The following is a 23,844-nucleotide window of genomic DNA, read 5'->3' on the forward strand; positions in this document are numbered from 1 at the left end:
TAATGGTAGCAGAGCTCAGGTTATAAAGAAGATATGATTTTAAAGATAAGACAGATGCTACCCAAATTCACTTTGTTTGGGATTCCAGACTGTAAGTCTGGCAACTGCAAAAATGTAAATGCAGTCAGCACTTATAAACAGTGAGTTTAAAAACATGTTACACTAAGTTTTTTTTTTTTTTGTAAGAAGCAGGGCTCCTGTATCATACACATGCACACATTTGTTTATGTATGCTAACCCTGAGATTGCTGTACCTCAGAAAAGGCTGAATTCTTTCAAGATACAGTGGTTTTCTACTTGATACATATTTCCCCCTAATTTTAGTTGAATTGTTGAAGTTATAGGACATACAGGATGAAGTTGTAAACTTTCAGTGGTAACCAATTTAATAATGGCGGCTGTTGATTCCTGTTTTGCATATATAAATATTTCAGTAAAGGATCTCACCCTTAGAAGGCTTGAGCTGCTACGTAGGTCACTTATTCAATGGAGTACTGGAATAGTTGTATGTTCATGTGTGGTCTGGGTAGAAATGAATGCACATTATGTTTTACTGTTTAAGTTTCTTGTGTAAATGTACTGAAATTCATATTTTTAGTGTCACTTCTGTTCTAGCAGTATACCAGGTGTGCTTTATATTTGTTTTGTGTTTTGAAGGTGACGCAGAATCAAGAAAATGTGCTTGACCTCCAGTGGTTAGAACTTTCTGATGTCTCCCAAGAAGATCTTGACTCACTCTGTAGAAATATGGCATTTCATTTAAAAAGGGTGGTAGATGAGCGAGACGAATACTGTGAGGTATGTGGCTGTTTTAATTAAATTTGTTCTTAGAATACGTAGACTGTGTGAAGCAAGTGTAATGATTATGTTCAGTATACTGAATAATGTGCATCTGGAAAGAATTGTTTTTAGTCACCATTACGGAATTATCACTTGTGACATAGGCAAACTTACATTTTATATAAAAGAAAACAAACCATATTAACTTCTTCACAGTTACAAACAGTACACATCACATGTATTCTCTTGTACACTATAACCAGTCCAGCAATACATAAATTGGTCATTTCCTGTCTTTCCTTAAACCTCATTCCTCCTCCATGGTAAAATGAATTTTTAAATATTTTTTACAGCATTGTTACTTACATTCAGTGCCTTTCAGGATAGGATATACAGTTGACTAATTTTGTAATGCAGCATTAGTAACTTAGTGTTTTTTCTAGGTTGTAAATGTTATGATTACCACCATCACTTCAGAAACTTGGGGTGAAAATCCACTTAGTAGTTTTGTGAAGCGGACATTGTAAGCATCTTAGCTTCTTGCATGTCACTGAACTTTGAATGGAGTGGTTTGTAGTTTGTTGTAGGCATCATTGAGGTATAGAGAAGGAGGCAAGGAGGAAGGATTTATTTGAACAGCAGTATCTGTTTTTTGGAGAGGGTTGGTGGTGTACTCTTAAGGGTACCTTCATCAACTATGACATCTTACCAGGAGACTTTGCTGGTTATGTGGGAAAAGACCAATATATATGTTGTGTACTACTTTGACTGCCTTTAAGGCTAGACATTTTTATCATATTTATTAAATTGTCAGATTATAGTCAATGACATGGGTACACATATGTTAGGAGAAAAAAAATGCTAACATTTTCCATTGTTATTTTCATGCATTATACATGTTGTATTTTTAACATTTTTTTACCTCCAACATTCCATACATTGCTGAATTCCTGCCTTTCCTTAAAGCTCGCTTCTCCTTGTCTTGAGCATTATTCTGCATGTGATGTTCTCACAAATGTATTCATATATAATTTGCTCTTTGCCCTTTCTAAACATTCCACCTCCAGTTCATTTATGAGCTTTACATCATTCACTAATTCAGTTATAGTTGGCTTTGGTTTTGATTTCCATTTTCTAGTAATTGTTTTTTTTGGTAGCCTATAGCATTAAATGTATTAAGGTTTTACTATGTCTGCACAATTCAGATTCTGTATATTAGCAGCAAACAAAGTATCTGCACATATGGCTGGTGCATGGCTGTACCACTTGAACCAACAAAAAAAGAAAGAGCCAGCACAGCACCCAAGATCCAAGTGTAGCCTTCCAGCAAAAATATTTTATTCCATGAAGACTGAAAAAATGATTAGACCAGTGAGGTCATACCAGTTTCGGCAAAGCCTTCCTCAGCAACCACACATCAAAAAATATGTATAAACAATTAATTCACAAGCCCTTGTATGCAATATAGTAGCACCCTGTAGTGAGTAAAAAATATATTACAAAATAATGTAATAAATATAACAAAATATTTCAATATCACAAAATATCTGTATGTACAGGAATTCAATAATAGATCTAGAAATAATAATCCATTACAGAATATTTCAGAATTGGTCTTTCAACCCAGGTGAAAATAAGGCTCCCAATTTAACTATCCACATTTTTTCTTTGTTCGTTAATTCATGTGATACCTACATTATTCCTGAACCTGATACGGTCAATTACCATGAAGCTAAAAATCCCTGTTGGATGGTTGAGTATATGTTTATATAAAGAACACGAACCTTTCTCGTTTCTGATATCACTTAAATGGTCACCGACCTTTATTTTAAAGGGTCGGGACGTTTGTCCCACATAAAATGCCCGATAGCTACAGTGGGCTAAATAAATAACCCAACTGGTACTGCAATTAGCAAAAAATGAAACATTATAGACGTGGAGAATTGTGAGAAGTGAAACTGTCTGACTTTAGCACCCCCGGACAATATGAGCAATGTCCACATGGATAACAACCCAGTGGGAATTGTCCAGTTATTGTTGTTTGCACAGTTGAATTGGGAAGATGGTTATATACCCTTTTGTAATGACTAAATAAGGATCCCAATGACCTCCCCTTCCGAAAGGAATAAGAACACCGATCCTTGATATAATTATTTAATGCGTCATCTGACTGTAATAAATGCCAATGTCTTTGAATGATGTTCATAAAACTCTTGGTGTTTCTGCCTTAAGTAGTAACTAGTCTAGGCTCCTGAGATTTATCTGTACCCTTGGCATAACAAATACTGTGACCTATCTTGTTGATTGGCAGACCGACTGGCCCTAGTAATGTCACCCACTTGATATCCCCTGTTCTTGAATCTGGATATTAATTCCTGTCTTATAGGCGTAGTGGAGGAATCCGAACCAATTCTCCTAATACGGAGAAATGTATTTGATTAGGAGAACGGAATTGGACACTTTGGAGAGTGAGGTATTTAGAAAGTTTCCTCAGTTGAACACCCTGCTTCATGCGGCAAGCTTCCACCCACAACATGTCATCAGGAATATCCCCAAATCACAATTTCTATGTATTAGGAGGCCAAGGGTACAGATAAAGCCCAGAAGAATAACTTCTTTAGTTACAGCCATTTGCGCATCCAACATTTCTCACAAAGTACCCTGTAGGGAATTTTTTAAATCTGCCAACTCATTACATTCCCAAAAACATGTTTGCAGTTGCCTCTTTCCCATCATACCTTCAGCAAATGTATCTGAAGTATACTTGGAGTATGACAATACCTATGCAAAAAAACTTTTGTGCAAAAATCCAAACACCTCCTGGTCCTTGTGACATACTTGGAGGCCTTACAGATGTCCTCACATTGCTCATTTTTAAATGTCCTTTCCATTCTCTTTTCTAAAGTTATCTGTTTGATTCTTGTAGTTGTCACACTGTACTTTATGTGCCCTGCTAATTATCTCTGTTTGACAGCAGCTTCTGTTCTAGTCTTAATTCAAAGCTGTACAAGAGGTTGTCTTTCACTTGGCACATGCCTATCCCTTTACCTTTGTCAGTATTCTATTATCAGTCGCTGGTAGAAAAGGCAGTCTGTAACCTGCAGTCCAGTCTTCTGCTTAGCCTCATCAAACTCCTGTTACCTTTCCCTCCCTAGTTATATACTCCCAGTTCATTAGATATTCTCCTTTAATGCAAACCTTGCACTAACGTTATTAATTGGATGGGAGACAGAAATTTCCACCAGCTTATTATGTACAGCCCTGTTCAGTTTGGGAGGTGAGCATAATTAAGTGCTTGAAAAGAGATGCACAAACTTTTAAGAGTGTCTGCTTAAAGGTATATACAGTTAGGCATTTTGTGGTCCTTGTGATCACTTGCCTGGTATTGTTCATGTGCAGTGGGATGTAATTGGGTGGAATGTCTTCCAAGACTTGATTACAATTAGTTGAATTGTTAGTGGATCTATGTGCATTTCACTCCTCAGTGGTAGTACTCATCATGTTCAATCAGAAACAGGGTCATAAGTGTGTTTGGTATCTGAGCATGTGGAGTCAAAGGTCAGTGGCACATTTTGTGATCACACCGTTGGCCTGAAACCATAATGTCTGAAAGTCCAAGTGATGAGGTGCAGAGCTGTCCACTCTAAAGGGTGAGCTGAATTTGCTGAACAGGACATCAGCCAGACAAGGCGTGGAGTCCCAAATGACCATTGTTTGTCTCTCTCGACATTTGGCAGAGGCCTATATGCAAGGTACATTAAGCTTTTACATCTTAGAAGACTTTGATTGTGTTCTGAGTGAAGCTGTGGACATTGAATCTAAGTGAACAATGTTGAAGGTGTCACTTTGTGATATGAACTGTGTAGCCAGAGGGCAGTGTAGCCAGAGGGCAGTGTATCATTGTTTTTTGTTACCTTGTTTTTCTTTTTATCCTTGTTTTTCTTTTTATCCTTTGTTGCTTACTCACCATATGCATTCCCCATAGTAACCAGTACTGCATGAGAGGAGCCATCGTCCAGGTAGCCACTGCAGTGTTTTTGTTTGACTTAACACACTTTACCCACTGCAGTCTAATTTGTTCTGCATGCAGTGCGCATAATGTTAAGTGGGGTGTCATCCTAAACCCATGACCCTGCCTGTTAGCACATGTAGCTTCCTGTATGTGTTGAAATTGCAGTTGGTTGGGCTGCTTGCCTCTTTCCAGGTTGGGTGAACCGGTGTCAGTCACACACTGCCTCGCTCCCTAACTGATTTCTACAGAGCCTAGATCGTTGATTGATCTTGGTTCATCCCATTTACCTTCAGGGCTTTATCTCTTTTCTCCATGGAGCCAGTGGTTCTTTACATGGTTGCTACCCTTGGGTCCACTAGTGGTCACTGGTAATAAAGATAAGTTGTCAAGTTGAACATAGAATTTAAGGGTAATGCACTAAGTCCTGCTTCCTTTGAGTGGCACAGGCAGGCCTTTTTTAAACACCTTTTTTGAAATATTACTTGTGACATGGGCACATTAACATTTATATAAAAGTAATCAAACTGTATTAACAAGTTGAAATTAAACATTGTGCTTCACATATATTGCTACATATCTTATAACCTAAGCAACATTACATTATTCAATTACTGCTCCCCTTTTTTTAAACAAGAAACCTCTTTCCTAACATAAGCAGTTATACATTTATATAAATGAAAACCAACTACACCAACACAGTCCTAGTTGCAAGCATTTTACATCACAAGCCATACTGACACTTCCAGTTATACATCACTTATCTATCCAGTCGTTTTCAAACATTACATATTTCATTTAAGTTCTGCTTTCTTTTAAACCTCATTCATCCCCTGTGTGTATTGCTCCCACAGTTCCCATTTTTCCTACGTAGTTTGCTCCGACCTTTTCCTAAAGATCTCAGTCCCAATTGTTTTATCTCTGTTACTATATTCACTACTTCTAATATATTGGTTTTAGATTTTGATTTCCATTTTCTAGTAATTGCTTTTTTGGCAGCCACCATAATTAGAAACAGCAAGGCCTTACTATGTCTAGGCATTTCCAGCTCTGTGTCATAGCTCAGAAAAACCATCTCCTTTGTCACACCAATCTGCCCACCCAGAATCTCTGACAGTGCATCTTGCAGGGAATCCTTAGTCTCCCAACTCACCGCACTCCCAGAAAATATGTTCCCAGTTAACCTGTTTCTTCCCCCTCACACCTCCAGCATTTGGTATCTACCTGAGGAAAAATTATCTGGAGTCTTCTCCACAAAAATATCTGTGTAAACATCTCCAAGCAAAAATCCTTTATCTTCTAGATTTTGTTTCATATTTGGGAGGCATACATATATCCTGCCATTGTTCTTCCCAATTCTTTCTAACCTTCTCTCATTGAGTCTTAGTTATCATGCAGTATTTTGTATGCTCTACTAATTAATCATTTTTAATGGCAGCTTCTGTTATAGATTCTACTAAAAACTCTACCAGTTCCGGCCTTTCGTTTAGGACTCCCCTATTTCTTTCTCTTTGCCTGTACTCTGATATCAATCCTTTGGTATAGGCAGGCCTTGAAGTAATATTGAAAATGGTTGCTGACGTAAATCCTTGGTCAATGGAGAAGCTTACTGTGACCACTAAGATAGACTTTCGAATGGCTTCCAGCCATATTTGGTATTTTAGGAGAGTAAGGCAAGGACTTTGCTTTGGCTTTGCTAAGCAAGGATGTAGAAGTTCTGATCATAGCTAAGAATTGTAAGGAGGGAGCAAGCAACATTTTGAAGAGCTTTTTATCCCAGCAGCCATTCCATAACCTTCAGGAAGCAGTCCTTGAAATCTGTGGTGGATTGGGGTTCAGCACTGTAGCTGGTCAACTTCCAAAATGGCTGCACATTGAGTAACCGCTTAATTCTGGCTACCTCACTGTGAAAACATAAACTTAGCAGAGAAAGTCATTGGACTTGGATTTCTGAGTAAATTTCAGTAAGTAACAAACTAGTAAGTGTGCCTGAACGCCAGGAAAAAAGAAATAGAGGACCTGAAGGAAAATCAGCTGAAACAGATGATGAAAAAGCACTGACTGAGTAAAGTACTATAGCTGTTCAGCAAAAAGAAGCACAAGCTCCAGACATGACTCCCAGTAATGTTGAGAGTATAAAGGAATTGCATAAAGAGCTGATTAAAATAAATGAAAAAAATTGATAGAGTATATCAAGTCGAACAATAAAAGGCTGGAAAAAGTGGAAGAAGCTTTAAACAGAAATTCAGAAGAGATGATAAAACTGCAAAACTCAGAGGTTGAAATGAAGAAAAGGCTGGCTGAATATGAGACTGCACAAGAAGAAATGTTTTAAAAAAACAATAGAATTAAAGGACAAGAGCACATCGGTAAAACTTGTGATTTTCTACTATACCTGAGAAGCTGGAAGGAGCAGACGGTATTAATTTTATGAAAGCACAAGTAACTGGACTGGTATTCCACAACAAGAATTGTTAATTTAAAGGGCACATCGTATGCACGCTCCAAACGTGGCTATGAGGAAAACAAGCTAGACCTCTAATTGTAAAGATGCAATCTTAACAGCAGAAGGAGTTGATTCTGACAAAACTGTGGCAGAAGGACAAAGTATTGAGTGTGAGACAGCAGAGTATTTGTGATGAATGATTAACTCATTGTACACCAGGCAGAAGAGAAGCAAATTTATTTCACTATTCAGGGAATGTTGAGATGCAGGTGTGAGATTCAAACTGCTATACCCAGCTGTCTAAAAATTATTCTTCGCTGGAGGGATAAAGTCATTTTTATTGAAGTATGTGGTAAGGAGGAAGTACAAAAGTTTTTCCAACAAAAAGTGAGCTGTGAAACGGAGCTTCTCCATCATGCTGTTCTGGTAATAAAGACCATAGAGAGACTAAACCTATGAAACTTTTTCCAGTGTTTCAACGAAAAATGTTGGAGTGAAGAAAGGGAGCAAGAGAGTAGACTAGAAGAATCGAGAGTACATTGGAAATGAAGCAGAGGCATGATTTGGGAGATGGAGATCAATGGTAATAAAACCAGTAGCTTAATGTGGGATTACAGTGCAATAATTATATGTGTGAAGTATGATGAAAAAAAAATCTGGATATATTGGACTTTCTCACAATTTGTAGACTTGTGGGATACTCCAAAGCATATGCCTTACTTCATGTCATTAATGTTCAAAAAATGCTTTGGGGAGGGGAAGAGCAGGGAGAATGTTAACTATAAGTAAATACATTTTTTCTTACTACCACTATTTTGAGGTGTATGGGTTTCTTTGTATGGTATAAAGTTTTCTCGGTTATTTAAGTGCAATTGGGATTGTAAACAAGTGCTGCTCTGTTTTTTGTTTCTTTCTCCTTCTCTCTTCTTGCTCAGTTTTAAGAAATGTAGGCAGTGCAAGGAAAAAAAAAACTTGATTATTTTTTTCTTTTGTCATGCTCTTTTAATGTGCTTCTCATTCTTGCATGGGGAAATGATTGAATTAAGGACTTTAGATTGATTTAGTAACACTTTAAGAGTAAGCAAATAAGTGAAAAAGAATATTGAGGCTTTTTTTCTTGTAAATGTATGCTCAACAGCAATTCTGCAGCTGGTCTTCATGTTTCCATGGAAACAGTCTGATAGAGAAACTGGCTACCTGGTTGTTGTGTTGCCATGGAGACAGTCTTATAAAGAAAAACTGGCTACAGTCAGGTGTGTAGTGACTGGTTGAAGAAAAAAAAAAGCTGAGAAGAGAAATTGGCTAAGAGGTGATGTTCTCTGAAAGCATTCAATGGTTTTCCCAGCTGGGGAGCTATAAAGAAAAGACAAAACCAATTAGCATGTTGTGGAAGCACAGGCTGAACCATGAATCTTAGCATGTTTAACTTTTTTTTAGGTTAACTCAAGTCTTTGAGTGTGTCTGTCAGTTTGGGACTTTAGTTTTACCCTCCTAATAGGAACTTAAGTATTTGAAGATGTACTTAGTTTTGTATGTTAGTATTATGTTATAGGTTTTAGGGTGTGTGTGTATTTTCTTGAGGACTTTCACTAAAACAAAATGTTTTGTAAAATGTGACATAGGCTCAAATGGATATGACAAACAACTGTATAAAAGTTCAGCCTGCCAAAGAGTAAGCTGGAACTAGACATTTAACAAAAAGGCGTTGTACATAAAAGATGGAAATAATGTTTTAATGCAGTGATGCTTTCTGTAATGTCTTTAAATGTCAGTGGTCTCACAGATGAATACAGAAAAGAAAGAGTAGTGAACTATATTAAAAATGTAGAGTACAAATAGCTATGTTACAGGAGACTCACTTAAAGAACTGAACATGAATTTGATAAAGAAAGGTTTCCAGAATGGTTATTCAGCGGAATACCTGGAACAAAGAAAAAGAGAAGATACTTATATTAATTCCAAGAAGAGCTCCAATAGGACAAAAAAGATAATGGCAGATTTGTAGTGCCAAAGGGCTACTGGCAAGGGAGGAGGATTACACAGGCATATATTTATATTCCACCTAAAACTGTTATAATGGAGCTTAAGAAAATTTTGAGAGAAATCAGTTTTCAGCAAGGAACAGTGCTTATAGGTGGGAACTGAAATGTGATTTGCCACAGTGAAGATGTGTCTGGAGGGCAAGAAAGGAAAGTATAAGAAAGGAGGGTGTAGATTTTTGAAGAAATGTATGAAAATATTTGGCATGGAAGATGTGAATTCATTAGTAGGAGTTCAGAGTGAATTTACATATTCCCCAAGATGTAAAACTGGGAACGTGCATTTAATTGAAGGTGTTGATACGCAACAAATTGCTATTTCAGATCATGAGCCAATAGTAACTAAAATAAAAATACAGGGTAATGAAATAAAAATGAGACACTGGCGCTTTCCCACCTATTTGTTGAAAAGAAAGGAATTTAAGGAATGGGTAGTGGTGATTATTCAGGAGCTATTAGAGATGACAGAAATGGCTTCTGAAAGTATAGCTAGGGAGTGGGATAAATTTAAGGTGGAGTTTAAAAATAGGGTGGAAATAAAAGAAAAGGGCGCTTTAGTAAAGAAGTAACAATTATTTCGAGGGAATGACAAATGTTAGTGTTGCAGAATAGGGGGAATCACACAGAACAAGAAGAGGATCAGCTGCAGAATACTAAGCAGAAAATAAGGGCTTACCTCGATAATATCCATGAGTTTAGAAAGATTGCTGTTAAGCAACTGCTTTTGATAACAGTAGAGCACAAAAACTTTTAGCACAATGACTCAAGCAACTGAAAGTAGAAAGGGCCGTCTCCAAACTTAGGGAGCCTATAACATGGAAGATAACAAAAAATCCTGTAGAGGTATTTGAAATATTGTGGACATTCTTTTAAAGTCTGCATAAAGTAGAGAATATGAAAATCAAGAAAATATATAAATGGAAATGTTTATGGAAGAATTAAATATGTCCGGTAGATGAGGCTGAATTATTAATGGTTAGGCTAGGAGGAGATGAGATAAAAATTGTCATGTGTAATCAATGTATAGGAGATTCCCCAGGAATAGATGGTATTCCTGTGGAAGTTTGGAAGCCATGCGGGAAAATTAATAAAGATTTGGACAGTTCTTGTGATAGTTGAGCACAGAAACTTTTAGCACAACGATTCAGGCAACAGAAAGTAGAAGGGGCTGTCACCAAGCTTAGGGAGCCTATAACAAGGAAGGTAACGAAATCCTGTAGCGTTATTAGAAATATTTTGTAAATTCTCTGAAAGTCTATATAAAGCAGAGAAATATGGAAATCAAGAAAAGATACAAATGGAAATGTTTATGGAAGAACTAAATATGCCAAGGTTAGAGGTAGCTGAGGCTCAATTGCTAATGGTCATGATAGGAGGAGAGGCCTAATGGTTAAGGTGTTTGCTTTATAAACACAAGGTGCAGGGTTTGAGTCTCACAAGGGATAATTGGCTAAGCTTAAAATGGTTAGTAAGAATCTATGAATCTATGAATCTATAAGCTTAAAATGGCACAAGGGCAGTTAGCTTAGTACTAATTTATGAACCTATGAACTTAGAAATGTTCACACAGACATTTTTATACCCCAGGTAGATTCTAGAGAATTTTTCCTCAGATAGATGGCAAATGTTGAAGGTGTGACGGGGAAGAAAGAGGTACTTGGGAACATATTTTCTGGGAGTACGGTGGGTTGGCGGACTTCAAGGATTTCCTGCGTGATGCACTGTTGGAGATGCTGGGTGGGGAGATTGGTGTGACAAAGGAGATGATTTTTCTCAGCTATGATACAGAATTGGAATTGCCTAGCATGGTAAGGCCTTGTTTGTCTAATTATGGTGGCTGCCAAAAAAGCAATTCACAAAACATGAAAATCTAAATCGGCTATATTAGAAGAAGTGAATATAGTAACAGAGATAAAACAACTGGTATTGAGTCCTTTAGAAAATGGTAGGAGCAAACTATATAGGAAAAATGGGAATTGTGGGAACAATAAATACAGGAGAGGATTGAGGTTTAAAAGAGGGCAGGACTTAAATGAGCTATGTAATGTTTGACTGAAAGTGATTGGGTAGATAAGTGATGTATAATGTTTGCAACTGGGAGTGTCAGTATGGTTTGTGATGTAAAATGCTTTGAACTAGGATAGTGACTGTGTGGTTTGTTTTCATTTTATAAATGTATGATTGTTCGTCATAAATGACGGTTTAATAATGATGTTTCTTGTTTTTAAAAAGGGGGGCAGGAATTGAATAAAAAAAGAACAGAGTGGGAGGTGGAAGGCTGAGAATAACCCTCAGCAAACTCTCACAAAATGGTTTCAACAAAATGTGCTCTGGCCCTAGAAACTATATCCAACCTATGTTTAGTAAAAGTATTCATGGAAGACCAAGTAGCAGCTTCAGTGATGGAATCGGTGTCCAACCCCTTGAAGGCACCAGAAGTGACAACAGTCCTAGTGGAATGAGCTCTAACAGAAGCAGACAGAAATTTGCCATGAAAAGAATAACAAAAGGAAATGTCCTCAGATATCCAGGGGAAGGTGGTTTGCTGAGAAACGGCCAAACCCAAAGACCTGGGTTGAAAGAAAACAAAACGCTGATCAGGCTTAGTAATATACCTAGTTTTATCCAAATAGTACCTGAGCTGTCTGTCCTAATCCAATGTATGCAGGGCCCTCTCAGTAGTATTTATTTATTTTATTTTATTTTACATTTGTTGACCGGGCTAGTCTAATTGGATTTATGTCCATTTTCAGTAGAGGCCCGGGGAGAAAAGCTCCAAGCATCAGCAGTGGCAAAGCATACAATATATACCAATAGTAAAATGAGTTACAGTACATTGTTTAAATTGTAGGTAAGATAAACTTGTACAGAGTTCTTTAGTAGGTTTAAGCCAAGATCAAATACAGAGAACAAACAACATTTGAGAGATAAAAAAATATATGGAGATTCCCAAATTTTTTTTTTTTTTAGTACTAGGAAGGAAACTTTATTACAGGTAGGCAACATAAAACAGTGGAGTAGAGAAGTACTGGAAGAGCAAGAAGGGGAAATGAGATATCAGTCAGGGTTAGAGCAGGGACAAAGTCGGTGAGTCTTAAGATATTCTTTAAGATGCTTTTTAAAAAGCAGTGTGGAAGCAAGGGTAGAAAGTTCACTAAGTAGCTGGTTCCAGGTTTTTCCCACTGTGTTGGTGAAAAGCGAGTCCCCAGCTTTGTTGCTGGATTTAATAGTGGAAACTAAAAGCTTATTAGCTGAGCGTGGTGTTGCAAGATTTTTAGATGGAAGAGGCCACTTAAGGTTAATCATTTGTTAACTGAGGGGGTGGAGCTAGGAACTAAACCTTCTATTTAAGGTGTAAAATAAAACATTTCAGAGCTTTACCAGAAAGGCTAATCCAGACTCTGCTACACTTTGCTGTGAAGGAAAGGTTAATTTGCTTTTATTTTTTGTATTTTGTATTACTTTATTGCCTTTCTATATTTTGAATACTGTGGTTTGTTTTCTTTACCTTGTGTTTTACTTGCATTCTGCTTTAACAGCATATTAAAACTTCAAAAGAGACCACAGCTGTCTCTTCTGAGTCGGGCAAATTTTTTTCCCGCCCTTCCACCCAGTTATAGTTGTCTTGTTAAATACTACTGTCTTTCTAGTTGCCTGCCTCTTATGTTAATCTGACCATATATCTCATTTCCTCTCTACTTTCACTGGCTTGTGTGAGTAATCACAAAATCATCATTTTTGAAATCCCTCCCCTTCAACTATTTAAATTTATTGGCCATCCTACTGTATTCCATAGTACCAGAATACAAAAGTGACCACCCCTTTCAATCCATCTTGCTGTTTTAAAAATAGTAACTCTCCACTAAACCTTAACTTTTTAAACAGGTAAAACAAGTTACCTACTTTCACATCTAACTTCTCTAGTGCACATTGCAGTATGCATTTTTTTTTCTTCTTACCTTTAAGCATCCCTGTGACTAGCACTTTGTCTAATACCTGCTGGAAAGCACTAGGAAGCCTTAAACTGATACAAGCACTCAACTCTCCTTGTTAATAAGGAGAAATTAATAGTAGGCACTAAGCCTATAATTGCAAAGTACCTTGCTAAGGTAAGGGAAAACGGCTCTTGTACTTTACAAAAAAAAAAAAAAAGCACCAAACCAGACATGTCCAAGGGTCAGCTTCCAGTGATTTCTCCTGTCCACCTGGTGAATCTGGGCATACTGGGGCAATGCAGCAATTGCCTCATGTACACAGACAACCCTCTCCTCCTACCACCCAATACTACAACCTGTGAGAGATGCACTTACATAGCCAAAATGGAAGCAAAGCTGTCTCCACCCAAGATTGTGCTAGACAGTCAAGAGGAGAAGGTCAACACCCACACTACACCTCAAGAAACACATAGCCCTTCTAAACCCACACCACCAACATCCACATATAGCAACACTAAATCCACATATGCAGAGGCCCTTAACTGTAACCTGCCCAAGCAACAAGGACCTCTGAAGCTGAAACGCAAACAAACACCAATCGCAACCAAAGTGTCACATAGTTCACAACACCAGTGTGCCACCCAGCAACAGCCCCTAAGGCAAGACAAATGTACCTAACACTTTAGTCATAGGTGAATCTCTAGTCTGGCACACTGATGTCCCTCTCACCAGGTTGAACAAGGAGAAAATTACAGTCGGCTGACTGTCGGGTGCCAGGATCCACCACATAGCGCATGCACTCAAGTCACTCCACAACAAGTACAAATATGACTCTGTCATTGTCCATGTTGGAGTGAATGACTTGAGACGTACCTCCCTGGACTACATGAAAAGAGACATGGAAGAGCTCTCGGATCATGTGGCCCAGGCAGGTATGACCCTAGCCCTGAGTAGCATCCTGCCTTCGCCCAGAATGATACCACAATATAAGGACAAAATGATTGACTTCAACAATTGGCTAAGCTTCTGGTGTCATTCAAAGGGGATCCAGTATCTGTCTGCCTGGGACGACATGATTGACAGACCACAATGCTTTGCCAGAGATGGTCTGCACCTGTCGCCCCTGGGATTCAGGTTACTGGCTAAAGCTCTTGCCACCGCATAGTGCCTTTTTTAGGCAAAGTTCAAAGGACAGAACCACCACCATAACAGGTACAAGCATGCAAAATCTGAAGGTAATGCTACTCAGTGCTAGAAGTCTAAACCTCAAAATGCACTCTCTCAAGGCACTCCTAAAAATGGAGAACATCAATATCTGTGCAGTAACTGAGACCTGGTTCAAGGCTCCAGAGAGCACCCCTGCAATATCAGGCTACAACTCTTACCACACTTTTCGGCCACCAAACCAGGACCGAAACACTAAAGGTGGAGGAGTGTCGGTATTCACCAAGGATATTCACACCACCAGGCTAGTTGCCCAACACAATGCGTCTGAAATACTCCAGGTGCAACTAACATTAGGTAAGACTGCAATCCAAATTGTAGCTTGCTACAGATCCCACACCATACCCCAAGATTCTCACTACACCTTTCTAAACATACTGGAAAATATTAAGATAGAACCAAACACCCTAATACTAGGTGATTTTGACTACCCTGCCATTAACTGGGAAAACTACTCGTATACCAATTCATAAATTCCAATGCCCTGGATCAACTAATCCATAGTCCCACCAGGGGCTCCAGTATCCTAGACCTGGTCATTACCAACATGGGAAATCAATGCTCCACACCTATAGTCACCCCCTCGTTAGTCAGGTCTGACCATAAGCTAATCACCCTTAACATCCACATCTCACCCCCACCCTCCAGTAAGGAAACTTCCATAAAAAACTTCTCCAAAGTCAACTTCATGCTAACTCAAGTCATAAGTGACAAACTTCATGACACACCCATGCAGATGGGAACCGAAAGTTCAACTGCTGAATCCTACACTAAGGTACTGTACGTGCACATCCACTCATGCATGAACCGTGCCATCCCAAATAAAACCAAGATGCTCTCATCCGAAAAAAGGAAGCCAATCTGATGGTCCCCTGCCATAAACAAACTTTACAACAAAAGGAAGAAACTGTTGTAGAAAAGAGGAAAATCCCAGGATTCAAAAAACTCCCTTACCAGCCTCAGTAAGAAACCGAGATCCCTCATAAAATCCTCCAAAGCTAGTTACGAAAATAAAATTGCCAAAGATTCCACAGACAACCACAAGGCATTCTATAACTATGTCAAGAATCTAAATGGCAATGCTCAGATCTGCTCTGAGCTAAAACAGAATGGCATTAAATATACTGATCCCAAGGATATTGCCAATATCCTGGCAGATCGATTCAGTGCCAACTTTACCCCCCTCTCACCCCCTAAATGGCCCATCTCAATACCAGAAGATTGCCAAATTCCGGTAATAACGGCCACACAGGTAAAAAACGCACTCTCCAAAGCTAAGAATACAGCATCCATGGGACCAGATGACATCCTGGGCTGTGTACGACATGAACTACAATATAAACTGGCACCTCACCCAAGTGTCATGTTTAATCATAGCCTCACCTCAAGTTTTGTGCCCACTGAGTGGCGTAGAGCTACAGTTATCCCACTCCACAAGGGGGGATCCACCTTGGATCCCGGAAACTACCGTCCCGTCAGTCTGACAAGCCTCATCTGCAAGGCCATGGAGCATACTATCATGGAACTTATAAACAAAGACATTGGCAACCTTCAAAGACTGGACCCCACCCAGTTTGGGTTCGTGAAGGGCCGATCTTGTCTCCTGAACCTGATTGACTTCTTCAAATCAGTCTCCAGAGCCATGGACAAGGGTAAGGTAGTCCACACAGCCTATCTAGACCTTGCCAAGGCCTTTGACACCATCCCCCACTCTGGAATCATAGATGAACTTACTAAGCTGGGCATTAATCCCTACGTCACCCAATGGGTTGCTAACTGGCTTACTGATAGAACCCACACTGTAAAAGTAGCCAACTCCAAATCCAGCTCCAGACAAGTGGAGTACCTCAGGGTTCAGTCCTGCGACCGCTCTTGTGTGGCATCTACTTCTCTGAAGTACAGGCCAACACTAAGGGACTCTAGCTAACAAAGTTCGCAGATGACTGCAAACTGGGAGCCATTATTGAATCCCCAAATGATGTGGATACTCTGCAAAAGGGCCTTACAGAAACAGATGCTTGGTGCCAGAGCCATGGGCTCAAGCTCAGTGCCAAGAAATGAATAGTTATCCCCTTTGGGAAAAAACATGTATCCATGAATTACCATATAGGTGGCAGTACACTAAACACCGAAAGTGTGATGAGACTTGGGGACACAGGTGGACAGTAGTCTCACCTTCGATAACCACATCGCCACAATAGTCAGGAAATCCTTCTATGTGGCACACCTCATCACTAAGGGCTTTTCATCCAGAAAAAAGGAGGTCATTGTCCCACTGTACTCATCCCTCATTAGACCCATTATAGAATACAACGCCCCTTTTGGTATGTACCTCTCAAGACATCTGCAACAACTGGAAAGGCCGCAGAAATACCTCACTAAAAGAATCACAGGCCTAAAGCAGATGCCCTACACTGACCACCTTAAAAAACTCCAGCTATACTCTGTCGCATATCATCTACTCAGAGGCGATCTCTGCTTAACATACAAGGCTATGTCAAACCCAGAGCTGTTGGACATGCTACAATTAAAGAAATCCCAATCTCTGAGCCACACGCTCCAGGGATCTAAACCTTGACATCACAATAAACAAAACATGCTGGAGGGATAGGTTCCTGACCCAGAGACTCCCCAGACTCTGGAATAGATTGCCCATACATGTCAAGCGGAGTGCCTCTTTGGCCCTCCTCAAAAGGAACCTTGATGATTGGATGGGAGAAAGGAAGTTCACCCCAGGGATCACGTCAGTCGCCCTGCTAGACAGGGGTCCAGGGAAGTAAATAGTGTGGAAAGAAATAGCCAAGGAATTGTTATGGCTAGGCTTGTATAGGCCCTAGGGCTGATAGCCTAGTACCAACCTATGAACCTAGGGGGTAATCAGATTAGTGAGGATTGGGGTATTAGGGTGGTAAAGGATCTTTTGGGTGATGAGAAGTTGTTGGACAAAGTAGTTGGTTCTGCAGTTCTAACCATCCCAGTTGCTTGAGGTTGTGACAGTGGTGAGTTCTAAAAGGGGTGCCAGTGGCAAATCGGGCTATGTTATTGTAACTGGTTGAAAGTTTGGTAAGGTTGCGTAGCTTGAGTAGAAGGGGAAAAGGAATGGAGTTGTACAGTCTGATTCAAGGACAATTTAATTGACTAACTTGGCCGTAAAAGAAAGATTGATATGAAGGGGGATACCCTGTCCCTGTGAAAAATTGAAAAAGGAGAAAAGGCCATAAGGACCTGCAGCTCAAAAACTGAGCCGAAATAGCAGCCAGCAACAAAAGTCTTCCATGTGCAATGCTGCAAAAAAGCAGAATCTGCAGGCTCAAAAAGAGTTTTCCAAAACAAAATTAAGGTCTTAAGAAAGAGGAGGAATAGGCTTTCTTGGAGGGCTAATATGCAGGACACCTTTAAGAAATTGCTTGACCTCAAAACGAGAAGTCAGAGGAGGATTCGGGGCCGGGCAAGTAGAAATGGCTGACAAATGGGCCTTCACAGAAGAATAGGCCAAGCAGACTGAAGCAACTCACACAAATAAGAGAGGACTGAGGGCCCCCCACTGAAAAAGGTCCTGGTTACGAGTATAGCACCAGACCGAAAATCTGTTCTGCTTGGACATATAAGATTTTCTGATTGAGGATTTCCTTGTCTTCTGTAACATCCTGAGCACATCCTCAGAAAAGAGGTGCCTGAAAGGGATCAAAATCAATGTCAGTTGCAGAGTGGACAAGTGAGGATGGATGAGAGACCCCTTGTCCTGTGTGAGGAGGTTCAACCAGTGAGGTAATTCGCGATGGTTGCCCCTGGCCAGATGCATTAAGAGGGTGGAACCAGTGCTGTCTCGGCCAAAAGGGAGTCACTAGCAAGACTTTTGGGGAGTCTAGCTGAATCTTCTGTAGGACTTTTGGATGCAGAGGAAGAGGAGGGAAAGGATAAAGAAATCTCCCCTTCCACAGAAAGGATAGGGCATCCATCTTCCAGGCCAGATAGCATGTCACTGTGGAATAGAAGAGAGGTACCTACCTGCTCCGAGGGGAGGAAAAAAATGTCTAACTTGAGGAATACCCCACAGATGGACCATATCCAGAAACGTATCTCTCTGAAGTATCCATTCGTGAGTCTGTGTTTTGGCCTGGTCAGGAAGTGTGCCACAAGATTGTGCTCTGAAGGAATGTATACTGCCTCAAGAGTTAATTGATAACTGAGAGCCGCTTTCCAAGCCTGAAGCACCATCCTGTAGAGGAGATAAAATTTCGTGCCCCCTTGCTTGTTGGAATATCACATCATTATATTTTTGGTTGTGTACACCTTCAAAGGGCCCAGAGAGAACATAGGGTGAAAAGCCTTCAAGGCAAAATCCATGGGTGGGAGAAGGTACCTGAAGTAACAGGTTGTCTACATAAGTAAAACATCTGAATGCCTTGGAGCCTGCAGAAGGCGATCACTGGAGCTAGGCATTTTGGGAATACCCTTGGGGCAGTAGAGAGGCCAAACGGCAAAGCAGAGAACTGTTGACAAAGGAAGTTCTGGGTAGTTGCATTCGTACATCCGTTTTATGCCCTACATTTTGTGTGGGACGCATAAATGTGATGTACAACACTAACAAGAACTTTTTTAAGCTTATCAATACTGTCTGAGCGACGGGCTGCCTGGAAGGGGACATTCTTTATGTACCAAATACTGCAATAGTGATATTGAAGGACTTGTGCAGCTTTATGTCCTCTTGTATGACTGACTGTGTTAGCTGTCGAGTGCTCATCAGAGATTTCACTCCAAAACTCTTCAGAATAATCATTTGGGTGTGTTTATTGCTCCATCTTCTGTCTCAGAAGATAGTAAGACCAGGCTTATTTGAAGACTGACATATACTGTGTGTTGGTTTGCTTCTGTTGCTGACCTTTGGTTTATGATTGGTTTGTAATGTATACAGTTACAAGATGTAATTGTGGAACAGTATGCATAAAAAGCAGTATATTGACAAGTAACATCTGATTGCTAATACGTATAACAAAATTTTATCACACCAACAGTACGGTAGAGAAATGTTGCTGTAGTCATGGATAGGAGCAAAGCAGTCACAGGGAAGTTAAGTATATAGGTGATTCACTTGACTGAAGGTGGGGAAATAGAAAGTTTGATTTGACTCGTAAATGTGCTTCAGAGATATCAACAGTTTTTCCTGTGCAAAATCCATGGGTGGGAGTGGGGTAAGAGCAAGCAGAAACTGAAAGCTCTCAAGAAAGAGTTTTAGGAGGAAGTGTATTACGGAAAGCTGAAGAAACTGTTTGCGCTTTACATATTTTCCATGCCTTTGTATGCGTTTCTTAAGGCATTCTGATTTCTTCCCACCTGCCAAAACATGATGCTTAGTGGCAACTCTAATTTGTGATATGACTGGAAAAGGTTTGTATTAGGCCACTTCCTGTTTAACAAACAAATTAATAAAATAAACGTTCAGAAATTATAAGTGGTGAATGAGAAATGACATTTTTAAGAAGCCTGAGAGGATAATTATTCATTCTGAGGAAGTTCAGCAGTTTTATTGAAAAACATTGACTGTAGCAAGATATGAGAATTAACTGGGTAAGGAAATCCAATCATTCCGAGCAGGTACAGGACATGATTGAAAGCCCTGAAAAAAAAAAGACGTAAAATAAGATGATGTATAATAGAGATTTTAAATTTTTAATTCTGTTTTTGGCCCTTCTAGTTTTCCCATAACTGTTAAGTGCATTCCGCTGTCATTTTCCCATACTTCTTGGCATCAGAAGATACTAGACATGGATGCAAGAAGTAGGGACTGTGATAAGCCATATTTTACCAGGTTTCATCTTTCAAAATGGCAAGGTCTGCCTGGTGCTGTCTGTGGTACCTCTCAAAGATGCTGGGTTATGTAGAATGCTTAATTTGTAAAGATATATATTTTTTTATTTTATGTTTTATTTATTTAAGGTCTGTTAACCAAAGTGGAGAACTGATCTACCTAGACAGTTTTTAGGCTCAACATAGAAACATAAGCAAATTAATATTAATATCAGTGAAACAGTGGTAATGCAAGAGCAAGCAGACAGAGGTGCAAGTCAGGCTTAATTATTATTTATTTTATTTATTTACATTTGTTTACTGGGAAATTCTGACTGGACGCAGGTCCTTTTTCAACGGATGCCCAGGGAGAAAAGCTCCACATCATGTACATGAGAAATAGAGATACAAAGTTGCAGCAATAGTAAACAACATTACAGGTTGTTGGCTTTAATACAATAACAAGATACTGATTATCAACAGTATTTGCAGTAAATGTAAATGTTGCAAGTTAAGATAGTTTCTTGTTGTTTATAATATTAGTAACAAAGTTGTCAGACAAGATTTTAAAGTATGTAAAGACAACTAGCTAATTCTGACTGGTTAGTAGTGGCAGTAGTATAGTTGGGTTAAGAGTCTAGGTGGGGGGGTAAGGGTGGGGGTGTTAGTCTGGATTAGAAAAAGTACAAAGCCAGTGCAAATTTAAGTGGAATTTGAGCGCAGTCTTGAAAAGGCTGCTGGAAGGTAGAGTAGTTAGACAGTGGAAGATTGTTCCAAAGTTTAGAGATGGTACATGAAAGTATGGCTTCTCCTGCTGAGTTTTTGAGTTTGATAACAGTGAGTTGATTTTTGTTGCTTGATCTTTGGGGCCTAGTGGAGTGATAGGGTTGGAGAAGGGTTTGAAGGGAAGGGATGTTATGGGGGTGGTTAATAAGTTTATGAGCGAGGGTGAGTTGATTAAAGTGAAGGAGTTGTGGGAGTTCTAGCCAGTTTAGTTCTTTAAGGGAGCTACAGTGATGACTGCGGTAGGAGATTCCAGTGGCAAATTTAGCAATTTTGTTGTAACAAGCATTCAGCTTGTGTAGGTCTGTCTAAGGTTGGTAAGTATGAGGGATGCATAGAGTAGGATGGAGATTCTAGCCGCCTTGGTTAGGAATTGACAGCTTCGATATAATGCACCAAGTTTATTGTGAACTTTTTTTATTGTGAGAGATATGTGGGTGTTAAATCTTAAGTTTGTTTATTTCCATACCTAGTAATTTTGTGTGTTCTGATGGAGAGATGATGGTATTGTCTTTGGCGAGAATGTTGAAGTGGGGGGTGCTTTGGGTGGCTTTGGAAGGTTGGAACAGGAGATGTTTTGTCTTACTTGGGTTGAGTAGGAGCTGAGCATTGGATAGCCAGCTTTCTACAGAAGAGAATGATTGATGTGTGATTTGCTGTAGTTCTGGTAGAGTGGGGACAGAGCAGATGAGTGTAGAGTCATCTGCGTGCTGTATAAGAGATGCTTGTGTGGTGGCAGTATGTAGGTTGTTAGTGAAAAGTGAGAATAGCAGAGGGCCAAGGATAGACCCTTGGGGAACTCGGAGAGTAACTGGGAGGCGATGTGATAGGTTATCGTCCCCGATTACTGATTGCTGGTGTCTGTGTAGATAGCTGTGGGACCAGTTGCAGGCTGTGAGAAGGAGAGGTTGGGGAGAGTAGAGAGTAGTAGCTCATGAGATACCATGTCAGAGGCCTTTGAGAGATCTAGAAATACAGTAGTAGAGAAGACGCCATTGTTTTTGTGATGAAGTATAGTGTTGGTGAAGGAGAGCAGAGTGGAGGTAGTGCTGTGATATGGCCTGAAACCACGTTGGGTTTTGGAGAGGAGATTATTAGCTAGGAGGTAGTTGGAGACCTGGATGTTGATACATTTTTCAAATATCTTGGAAAGAGGGGAGAGGATAATAGTGGGGTGGTAATTGGAGAGGTCTGTGGAGGGGGTGCCTTTGTGGAGGGGAATGATGTGGGATATTTTCCATATCAAGGGAACATAGCCTTGGAGCCTGCATAAGTGAACGCAATTATAAGTAATTGTGATACAAGAATTCATACTGTGAAATCAGAAAGAAGAGTACATGTACACTGTCATAACATCATAACATATAATGTTTCTATGAAAGAATATAATACGCAAAATATCCTTTGGTATGAAATGTGAAAGACAGTGAGGAACAAGTTAAATGAAGGGAAGAAGGGAATGGAAAGAGAGAAAAAGAAATGCCTGGGGAGGGGACATGGGAGAAGTGTGCAGTGAGATACTCAGGAAATCTAGTCAGTACTGCAGGAGTCTGGGGATATACTTTCTGGTAAGCCAGGGTGCCCACTCCTGATGCTGCACCATATAGACTCTGCAACCTATCAATCAGGTCTATTATAGAGTGCCTGAGCAAGTTAATCAAACCCTAAGTGAGGAGGTATAGCAGATGTTGGATGTGGGGGGTGATCCATGAGTGCAATAATTTACTTCTCTTTTAACATTACAAAGTATAAGCTAATAAAGTATATTATTTTATTTAAGTAGGCATTAATAGCTTATATTCATAATATCTCATTTGAAATGAGCCCAAGAAGTCAGCATGGAGAGAGGATTGAGATGGCAGGTAGGGGAGGCTTCAGCTGTGGGTCCCCACCAAGATGCTCTAAATTAGGCCCCACAGTTGCTGATGTTGGCCTACATAACAGAATTATTAAATGTAAAAGAGAAAAAGTAGTTGAAAATGAGATATTAAGAAAAGTGAAGGAGCAAACTATATAGAAATAAATGGAATTTGTAGGAACAATACATGCAGAATAATGTTCAGTAGGAGGAGGAGTGAAATTTCAGGGAAGGGTAGGACTTGAGCAGTCTACGTAATAAACTGAATAATAAATGTTGAGAAAGAAACCATTATCTATAATGCATGAAAAGGAAAAATGTTAATGATGTGTTTTCTGTTTTATAACAGTGTGTGCACCAGTGTCCCTGTGTAATGTGTGTAGTTAAAAAGGGTGTTTAAAATGAAACACTCCATCTCTCTTTTTTTTTTCTTCTTCTTTTTAACAGTTATCTTTCTGTTTTCTCACCATCCTCAAAAAAAGTTGGACAGTGTATTAATTTCCAGTTTCTTTTGCACTTAACTTTGCTGTATTTTTTTTTGAGACACAGGGCAGTATCTGACCTAGTTATGGAACTGAAGCATAACTTTTTTGATACAGTAGTGTCCCCATTCTCAGCGTAGCTGTCTTAAAGCCAAAGTTTTACTGATTCTTGACTTAACCAAGAATTTGACGCAGTCATCAGCACCTTCAGCTTCTCACCTTTGGACGTTTCATAACTGCTTGTACATGGATGTTCTTCGTTCCACATTGCTGCAGTCCTAACTATTGGGTAGTCCGCTGTCCAGTCGGCCCGAATACCAGAGTATATGGCTGGGCGCATTAGACTGACGTCAGTACGTCAGGGTACTAATGCGCATGACCGACGTCATATCCTCAGTCTTTTTTGCCGCATGGTCCGATGCAGAAGCTTTTTTGCGAGTGCAGGTTGGCGTTCTGAAATTTTCTGAAGCCGGAGTTTCAGACCGAATCAGAGTTGGCTAA

At 39.7% G+C, this 23,844-nt stretch overlaps 1 protein-coding gene across 4 annotated transcripts in view; it reads left to right on the plus strand.

The window, feature by feature from the left end:
- Positions 1-23,844, plus strand: part of CCDC88A (coiled-coil domain containing 88A) — a 4,373,054-nt gene that overhangs the window by 1,364,254 nt on the left and 2,984,956 nt on the right. For all 4 annotated transcript variants that reach the window (XM_044055294.1, XM_044055285.1, XM_044055303.1 and 1 more), the window contains exon 7: positions 658-798. In XM_044055294.1, the coding sequence (XP_043911229.1) occupies positions 658-798 (141 nt within the window). The remainder of the gene's footprint in view (positions 1-657; positions 799-23,844) is intronic.

Source organism: Protopterus annectens, chromosome 1.part2, assembly GCF_019279795.1.
Source record: "Protopterus annectens isolate FY-2018-M chromosome 1.part2, PAN1.0, whole genome shotgun sequence".
In the NCBI taxonomy this organism is placed as follows: domain Eukaryota; kingdom Metazoa; phylum Chordata; order Ceratodontiformes; family Protopteridae; genus Protopterus; species Protopterus annectens.